Below are 10,412 nucleotides of genomic sequence, written 5' to 3' on the forward strand. Positions count from 1 at the left end.
TTGTTAAGGAGCCCAAAATGGTTCAATCATAGGCTCAGACACCTGATTTTGTGAGCAAGTATTGTGTTAAATCAATTATTGATATCAACAACATCATTATCTTTATCCCAACTATTAGGAGTAGGCTTTATGAGCTATCATTTTCTGTCTGTTTCTATTGAGTTATGCATGGAGGTTTAAACTTACTTTTTGCAAATAATTTTGAATAATCTCTATTCATGTTAACTTATTGCGCATATGATGAATGCACTTTCTATCTTTCATATTACACTTCGAGGTCACCAAAATTCATATGTTCAATTCACTTATATTTAATATATGTCACTCCATCATTCTTCTAATATAATTATTTCTTAATTAGTCCTTTAAAGATTTTGTAACATTTCTTTTAGCATTCTCATTTCTATCACAACCGGAGCTATACATAGGCAACTTTTGTAAGGTAAAAATTTGTATTTGATCAAACACAATTTTTGCTCAGTACATTAATCTCAGAACAAATCAAAAATAATTTGCAGTACTTTGTTCTCATTTGAAAAGATGTGGTAAAAATCAACATATGTATACCAAGGCTTTTTTCTTTCAACTTTGTCATACAAATCTGAGATTCTTGAAACCGGTACTACTATTGAAGTAATACCAAGCTTGTACACTAGGACTAGGTAAGAAATTATAGTTGTACATCGAAAATTTGACTGCACGAATGTTGAGGAAGTTATATGGATGAGACAGAAGATACCAAAAGACTGCATCATCATAGTCGAAAGACCGAGCCATCAAACATCATTTCATTCAATCGGAACGCGACTCAATCGAACGAAAGTACATCCGAGCTAAGGGGCACTATATGTCTGAAGACGGTCGTACGAAATTGATTCCCTCAATCGATTTTGGGTCACTCGCAGAGAAGATCAACGATCGCTGCACAAAACTCCTTTTCAATCTTCTATAAATACCTCTCGTCCGAAGAAAGGCTATCCATCAGATTACGGTGACGCACCCTCTTCCTGATGGAATAAACCCTTCCCAAGGATTAGGTCTCCACGAAGGGTTCCCTCAAGAAAGCCTTCCGAAAATCTATCAATTGACTAAGACCTAGTTGAACAGTTACAAATACAAAACAGCATCAGTAGCGGTTATAAATGCAAATGTGAAACGATGCCAACAACGGTTACTAGGTGCAAAAGATATCGGTGTCGGCTACAAATATATAAAGGTGTAATAGTTCATTTATCACTTGTAACATTCCTACTTTATCAGGAACAAACATGTAAGTTCCTAGGCCTCTCCTATAACCCTATAAATAGCAGGTTCATTCCTTCAGGATTGTGCTTTATTCTTTCTACTCTCTTTACTTTCTCTCTATTCCTCTAATTTGTCCAATTCTCTATCCATTGGGTGTGACCCAAATGACAATTTGGGATTCAACAATAGCTAATTAAGGTTTCTTATCAAACTCAAGTAGATGCATTATTGTATCGAGAAATATGTGTTTATATGGTAGGGTCTCAAAAAAATCAATCCTGCATATTTGGTTAGTTATCCATGTCTGTCCATGTTCACAAAATTTAAACTTTTCATACAATCATCAAGCTATCGAGAGCCTTACACAAATAATCCTTAGTTACTTAAACCTCCAAGTTAAAAATACTTCTTTGTCTTTCGTGAATGATTGAGACCATAGCTAATTACTTTATGAGCAAAAGTTAACCTAAACTGATAAGTAAATCCCAAAAGATGATCATAATGGCTTTTGGCTAGTGATGATTGCATCATAAATTGAAATAAAAAAAAGAAGTTATAAGTTTGATCATATGACGTAGGGCTTCTATGGCTGAACTGGTCCAACCCGAATCAGCTAAAAGGTTTAGGAGCAGCAGGGAGGTTGGACCGGCCTGCTGTTTGGGCGAAAGCTTAGGGCGGATTACCGCCCCCTTTCCCCCCTATTCTCCCACATATCTTATTATATATTTGTTGCTTGCTATTTAGGGTTCAGTTTTGGTTGTATTCTGTTTTCAGATTCCTGCCTCTGGAGTTTCTGCCTTCCAAGATTATATCCGACGACAAGTAGGTGCTCTGACATTAACTCATCCGAGGTGTTGATCTTCTCCAAGGGTGTGAAGGGTGCTCCGGCTGTAACTCACTCCAGCGGGGATAGTTATCCTCTACCCACTGCCATTGCACCTGCACCCCTTCTCCCTGCCGCCATTTATTCCCCCACACCTGCTACCCTTCCAGCCTTCCTCCCAGCCGAACTCCAATACGAGCCTCTATCCTGCTGTGAGCCCTCCCTTATCAGCCTCCTTCCCAGCCAAACTCCACTACCAGCCCTTCTAGCCTGCTCCAACCCCCACTCCCGCCCCTTCTACCCTGCTTTAACCCCCTGCTCCCCCCCAACAGCCGCATCCCTCCCAACCAAACTCCAACACCAGCCCCTGTCCTGCCGTGAGCCCCTCCCTATCGAACTACATCTATTACCCCACCCGCATGTCTCCTGTCTCCTCTCCTTCATGTTGCAGTCCAACAACAGTCCTTCCCTTTCCTTCCCTACGGCAGCCAAACCTCTTATCGCCCACCACAGCTCCCACATCTCCCTCCACCTGCAGCCACAACCCTTACAGCCAACCGCAAATCCCAAACCTCGACCAACCCCCTTCCCTACCATCCAGCTGCAACCAAACACCTTTTTGCCTTCACCCTAGGCTGTCTTTGTGTTGTGTCGTTGTTATCTTATTTCAAGTGTCGGTGTTTGTAATCCCTTTTGAGTTTCAACAATAACATTTGCATTTCTATTGTGATTTGGGTTAACTTCGGTATCATCATATATATAACTTTTTTAGTAAATAGCAAATGCAAAAGACTGAAGCATCAAATATCCTCTATGCTTAAACAGTGAGTTAAATAAAATCAGCCACAAGTCCATACGAAAAGAAATAAAGACACATTTGGTAGTTTATGGTGGCAAGAAACATATCTTAGAAAATGATAATTTTATCTTCACTTTGTTTGTGAAAATATTATCAATGCAATTGAGATGATTTGTAAGTTTAAAAGACCTATTCCAAATGAAAATAATGAAGTTCGTTAATTTTAAAATGTATTTTTTTTAATTACAAAAATCAAATGAGCTCAAATAAAATTCAATTGCCTTTTAAATACAACCTAAAAGAGAATATGTAGTTTTTACGGGCACCATTCATGAGTCATACAAGAATATGTACTTGTTTTGTAAATAGAATGTGAAGAGTCAAATATCATATCGTATATAGAAATGGTTAATACCGGAAAGAGCTTGGATTATTAGGCCAAAGTTCAAGATTTCTCCCACTTTCTGGTTCCACTAACAAATAAAGACGATCATTCCAGTCACGGATTTGATCTTTTGTTGCCACAATATCATTTCCATATCCTTCCAACTTAAACTCCTCATCATCCGTGAGGTTCTTGTACTTTCGTTTCTCTTCTTTAGAAAGATAAAAGAACTTTCTTGCCACACTCCGCACCTCATCAAGGAAAGCAGTGGGCATCTCATTGCTCACAACCTGCAATACTAAGTTTTTTGTATTTAAAATATACTTGTTGAGCTTTATGGACATATTTTTTAGTATGTCTGATTCAAGACAAAAAATATTATTCTTGTACGCTAATAGTTGAAAAAATACACCAAAGATCTTCAAGGAAAGATAACAAGCATGGTGATAATTTTGATACCAAACATTAATGGACAAAATTTGAATAATATTTATACAAAAAAGTGACTTTCAAAACTTCATCATTCAAAAACATAAAAAAGCGACGAGAAAATATAAAATAACAATTTAGAAAAAAAGAATTGCCTTTAATGACTTCCCTTTTTAAACAGTGTTTGCCTTAGTCATGAATTTAAACACTAAAGAAAACCTGTAACCCTCGTGAGTTTGAATGGTCTAATACTAATTCGATTATAATAAATTTTTCCTGGTGTAATCTAACTTTTGGAGCATTTAAAATTTACTGATGCAAATCTGAAAATTTTTATTCATTAGAAAAGCAAATCAAGTGTATCAATATTGTTTTAATTATTAGTTTATGTTAGGTATGTCTCATATACCATATAAGGGACAGTTGCTAGAGCGGAACAGAGCGAGCAGCGGAGCGGAATGGAAGAATATGTCCAATCGAATGAGTTTCATTACGTGGGTTGGGGGTGCGGGGGCAACGCCCCACGGTATGACAGGGGTAATTTTATAATTACACATTGTACTCTAGGTAATATATGTATGTATGTCCTGTTTGTACCCCTACAAACATAATTCTGTACTCTTTTCTAAAATTGAAGAAAAGCTGCCGCTCTGCTCTCGAGAACGTAGAAATTTTTTCCGAATCACATTAAATCTCTGTGTGTTTTTTTTAGATTTGTGTCGATTCTTATTTTTTGTTTGCCTAGGCAGAATATTTCGGCAGAAGAAGAAGAAGATTTGGCGGGAGGGTTTTAGAGCGAATTCGGCGAAGCATTTCGGCATCGCGACAGTTTGGATTTTCGGTGCAGAGGAAGTTCGAAGAGGAAGCGGGCTTGAACGGTTCGACATTGTGACCAGACAAAGGGCTTCGGTGCTTCGGCGATCGGTTGAAGATGAGGGTTCACAGGCGATCCGTCCGGAGTTCACAGGCGATCGGACGGGCTTCGACGATTAAAGTTCGCAAGCGATCGGTTCGCGCTTCTTCCGCGACTGGCAGAGGCGAGGGTTCGGCGAGGGTTTGTCGGTGTGCCTCGCTGAAATCCGCGCAAGGTTCTGCGACGAGGATCGGTTTGGAGGTTCGGATTCGGATTCAGCGAGGAGTTCGGCTTCGAGGAGTCCAACGAGGACTTGCGTAAAGAAGTTCGGTGCGGGAAGCAGGAACGGGAAGGAGCTCTGACTTCGACGGATCTCGACAGAGGAACGGATCAGTTCCGCGAGGATTTTTCAGTGAATCTAATCGCGACAGGAGAAATCTTTGGCAGAACTATTCAATTTCTTTCGTTTCTAGTGTAAATTTTGAAGCTGTGAAGTTTGATGTAACTCGTAACTTCAGATTATGACAAATAATGGTGAAAGATTTATTGACACAACAGAGAATCTTGAAGGTTTTGTGGGCAATGAAACCAGATGTTAAAGAAGACTAAGATTAGAAAGAATTACAACGAGCGGCAGCAATCATAAGTTTATATCTTATAGATGAGTTTTTGTATCGCTTAATGAATCTAAAATCTCCAGAGAAGGTATGGAAGAAATTGAAAACTCAATTTATATCCAAATCTCTGATGAATAAATTATATCTAAAGAAAAAACTGTATGGGCTGAAGATGCTAGAAGGCTCTGATCTGGCACGTGAATGATTTCAATCAAATAATCACATATTTGTTTCAGCTTGATGTGAGTATTGAGGATGAAGATCGAGCAATGATTTTGTTATGTTCATTGTTTTCTTCCTATGAACACAAGCCGACTACTCTTACATATGAAAAAGAAACTATCAAAATTGATGAGATCATCGCAGTATTGTTGACTCATAACCAACGGAAGTATAATGCAGGAGAAAGCTCTCATGGTGACAATTTATATGCGAAGCGTAATCAGGATTGTGGAAGGAAGAAAGAGGAGAGTTCTGGAAGGTGAAATTCCAGATCAAAGTCTAAAAGTAAAAAAGACGATTCATTGCTACAAGTGCAAGAAACCGGGTCACATGAAGAAAGATTGTCCAAAGCTTAAGAAGTATACTGAAGAGAAACGTAATGCATCATCGAAGTTTGTATATGTAGTGCAGATTGACAATTCAGATTGCAGTGATGGTGATATGTTTTTAGTTTCATCAACTCAGTTCAATGATGCATTGATTCAAGGTGCTCTTATCACATAACACCTAACAAGGAGTGATTTACTTCATACATGTTAACTAATTCTGGCTCAGTCTATTTAAGTGATGATAGATGTTGCAATATTATTGGTACTGGTGAAGCCAGAATTCAGAAGTGTGATGTCACTGTTATAACATTATATGATGTCAGACATATTCCAGATCTGGAGAAGAATTTGATTTCCATGGGCATTTTACATAGAAATGATTTTATTCCTAAGGTAGATGAGAATAGAGAAACTATCAGAATTGTTAAGGGTGCACTGACTCTGATGAAAAGAAAGTTAACTGCAGATAATATCTACAAACTGTTATGGAGTACAGTTGTAGGTGGAGTCCATTCTGTGGAGTCAGATGATGATAATACAAAGCTGTGACATATGCGTCTGGGTCATCTTAGTGAACGTGGGATGACGAAATGACATAGAAGAAACCTGTTGCATTGTGTTAAAAGTTGCAAGCTCGATCTTTGTAAGTTTTGTATTCTTGGAGAACAAACTAGTCAGTTTTATGACTGGAAAGCACAAAACTGAAGAGATTTTTTATTACGTGCATTCTGATGTATGGGGCCCTACCAGGGAATTGTCATTGGGAGGATCTCTGTATTTCATTACATTTATTGATGATTTTTTCAAGAAAGTTTGGGTATATTTCTTGTTGACCTCATTTTGAGGTCATTACTCTTTTCCTTAGGATCCTAGGATCTAGCACTAGGGGTTCCTATTGACTATCTTAGAAAACTAGTATTGGAATCCATTCCCTTAGGAATTCCAGCCACTTCCTATTTCTTTTGTGATGTCTCGCATTGATGATCTCAAAACCATCGTCGTTTGGTCGAGTGGTTAAGGACTATCATGTGGAGACTCAAGGAGAAGTTCCCAATAGAATCTAAAGCCCTAGGAAAATCTCTTCAGGACTTGATCATCACTTCAGGACTTTATCATCACACACACACAAAATGCACAAAATTCACTAAGTTGCATAAGATCGGACTAGAATTGAGCTTAAAAAATGGGTGAAAATGCGAACTTCTTCGGACGACCTCTGATGACGAAATGGATTGTGTCAACACATTCAGAACATCAAATTTAGCTAGGAAAGACACCCATATTGTCATAATTCTGCACACGAGAAAATTGCACGCAAATTAATGAATTCGTCAAAATGACCTTCGATGACGAAATGGACTGCGCCAACGCGTCCGGAACGTCAGAATTACCTAAAAATGACATCCATTTTTGTTATTGTATAACGCACGAATAAAATGTACAAATCAATTTTTTATTTTTAAAATATTTAATATTTTTATTTTTATATCATTATTTATAATAAAATTTATAACCTTAAACCTTATTTACCCCTTTCCCGCACACTTAACTTTCTATTTGGCCCATTCCGCGGCTCGATCAGCTGTCTAAGTCGATTGGCTCGTCCCTGTGTGCCCTAGATCCCGTGGCTCATCCACGCGGTGGGCTCATCCATGCGGCAATCTCCCTCTCTCTCGACTCTTCTCCTTCCTCGTGTGGCCGCTCGACCGCTTAACTCTCCAATCGTGGGAGCTCGGCTAGCCAACCCTTCTCCTTCTCGAGGCTTAACTTTCTCCACCTTTATGGTGACGATTCACTCCCGTTGTTTTATTCAACCACAAAACGGTGGTAGGTGGCAGTTCCCACCTTCATTTCTGCCTATAAAAAAGTTTCCTAAAGCACTGTTTTGAGTTGTTGAAAATTTTGAGAGGGAAAGGAAGGCTGAGATTCTTTTGCTAGTTGCTATTTAAGGCTCTTAGGGGGAGGCTCTGCCGAAATTCTTTCTTGGCTAGGTTCTTGTGTGTTGAGAGTTTGAAGTGTTTGTTGGTTGTTGTTTCTCGAAGCTTTTATGAGGAGGGTTTTTGTAGGAGGTGTTTTTTTGAATCTGTTTTACAGTTTTGCTTTGAGTCTGCATTAAAAGGTATTTCTCTTCTTTCCTGTAATCTGCATCATTTCGGATGACATCTAAAAGTACTTCTCTTCTAAAGCATGTGAAGATAAGGTTTAGGCCTGTTTTAAGATCTAGTCATGGATACTTGCTAGAATCAGTAAAAATGAAGCATAATATGGATATTTTTCTCTTCATCTGCTAAAAAATGCATGATAGATATAATTTTAGAACATTACGGTTGTTGCCATGAGATGATAGTTGCCTATTTGAGATACAAGCTAAATGAAATGTTGGTTCAAGACTTCATTCTTAAGCTTTTTATTATTATCACCCATGTTCAAATATATGTAGGAATTCGCTTATGTTTATTCGTTCCCTGTCCCTGTTCAAAGTATATGCTAGATGTAAGTTTTGGGTTTTAAAGTTTTGTGGAATCTGACTCTTGATGGCTCTGTTTTTGCACATTTGGTAGGCTCCGTTTTTTTAAGCTCTTTTAGGTTGGACTTATAGCTGAAAATGTTTCTCTGATTTCCCTATATGGATGGATTCGGTTTTGGCGCTTTTGGGTTGAATTCATGTTGGAAATGTTGATCTGTTTTTCCCATTTGATGGGTGCGGTTTTGGCTTAAATTATTATCTTTTCTTTAGCCTTTATGTTGGGCTTAATTTGGTTTGAGAGAAGGAATTGGTTTGGCTAAAAAATTTATCTGTTATTGACTCTCTTTTGCTGGGTATGGTTGAGCTAAAATTGTATTCTGATTTGCTCCTGTGCTGGGCTCGGTTTGTCCCTTGTATTGGACCCGGTTTGCCCTTTTGGTGGGCTCGGTTTGGCTCCTTTTGGGATTATGTTTTGGATGGAATTCCTTTCTGTTTTAGCCCCTTTGGTGGGCTCGATTTAGCCCTTTGCTGGGCTCGATTTGGTCAGAAGCTTTTCATATAACGTTCCTCCTGAGATTTTTATTGACAATCAAGTTTGTCATCCCAAAATTCATGATTTCAATATCTACTTCTATATGGGAATGTTTGATATAAATGGATCAATTCACTATCATGTCTTGCTCAATAAAATGGCTTTAATCTAGATAGTTTATGTGAGTTTGTTCATTCACTCTCTTATGTAGATCAAAGGAGTACAATGGTAATATTTGTGGTGGCTTTCCCTTTGCTGTGAAGCCGGTTTAGTGGTTTTGGTCTGCTGCCTTTACCCGTGAGCATCCTAGTTGGTTTCCTTTTGTCCTGTTTGGATGTTCTCTGCTGCCCTTGGCCGTGAGCCTTAATGTTGTGGTTCCTTGGTTTGTGTCGTGGTTTGACTTGTTTTTCTCCTCTTTGCCCCTGGCCGTGAGCCTTACTGTTGCGGTTTGTGTCGTGGTTGGTTTGGACTTAGCTTTCTCCTTATTTCCCTTGGCTGTGAACTTTCTCTTGTGGCTCTTTTATGTTGAAAATGGTTGGTTCAGGCTTGACTTTCTCCTTGTTGCCCCTACCCGTGGGCTCTTGTCCTATTTCCTGTCCTAAATCGTGGGCTTATATTGGACCTTGGTTATGCATTTTCTGGTTTCTGCCTGTGGGCTTATTATGAGGTTCGGTTGTCCGTTTTCTTAGCCTTACCCGTGAGTTCCTATCTTAATTCCTGAAGAGTCTCTACCCGTAAGCCTGTTTAGTATTATTCAGATTCATTTTGCCCTGGACGTAAGCACTTCTATATGTTCTAAATTAGTGTTACATTTATACAATTGTGAAAAGCTTTTAACAAGGGGTGGAATTAAATGTATATGATATTGGCATGGCTTTTGGAGATTTAGAAAGTTGCCCTCTATGGATTATTCTCCTTTACTTTGTGAAATATGAAAGGCTCTTATAGTTTCATTTCGGGAAATCATAAAGTTGATATAAATTGGATTCATGAAAAGATTAGAAAACTCATAAAATTGTCATTTAGAATTGATAAGCTTCTTGGGTTGATCCAATTATAAAATTTGAGAAAATGATATCATCTGGATTGATTCAAGGATCTTGGCTCTCTTTTTCAGATTTTTTCGTTATAGCCTTTTTAGGGTTGCTTCACCCTTCATCCTTTCGATCTTTTGGGTGAATCAGTTCCTCCTCTCTCTCATCCTCATTTTTATTTTTTTTTCCTTGCTTCTTGGTTCGATTTTCAGTGCTTATGTCTGACATATAAGTGCTCATATATAGCATTTTGCTATATATGAAATCATGAAACAAGGTCGCAAGTAGGTCGGTTTTTTGTTTTGAGGCTTAGGGAAATGGTGACAAAGGCATGTCAGAGGTAGGGCAGAATGATATTCCATCCTACGATATCAGAACTCAATCATGGATCTGATAAATTGTAAGATGATAGTATAATTCACCGACACAAGATTAGCGAGGGACCCGTACCTGATTAGGTTGTTGGCGGCCCTACGTCCGACGACGTAATCGACTCGTGGACAATCGTAATTTTTCAAAAAAAAAAAACTGACAAGAATAGATACAATATTTTTAAAAATATTTTCATTATAAAATTGAAACAATTTCCTTTTTGTATGCCTGAAATGAATGTACATGCTAAAATATAAATTTAAAAATGTGTTACAACTTGGTTGTCCACTTGTTGATTACCGATA

At 38.3% G+C, this 10,412-nt stretch overlaps 1 protein-coding gene across 1 annotated transcript in view; it reads right to left on the minus strand.

The window, feature by feature from the left end:
• The window catches only part of LOC110031901 (protein SRG1-like), a 20,497-nt gene that overhangs the window by 1,821 nt on the left and 8,264 nt on the right, over positions 1-10,412 (minus strand). Inside the window, exon 2 of the mRNA XM_020735332.1 lies at positions 3,283-3,542. Coding sequence (XP_020590991.1) covers positions 3,283-3,542 — 260 coding nt within the window. The remainder of the gene's footprint in view (positions 1-3,282; positions 3,543-10,412) is intronic.

The sequence above is a fragment of the Phalaenopsis equestris genome, unplaced genomic scaffold (assembly GCF_001263595.1).
Source record: "Phalaenopsis equestris unplaced genomic scaffold, ASM126359v1 Scaffold000002, whole genome shotgun sequence".
Lineage (NCBI taxonomy): Eukaryota > Viridiplantae > Streptophyta > Magnoliopsida > Asparagales > Orchidaceae > Phalaenopsis > Phalaenopsis equestris.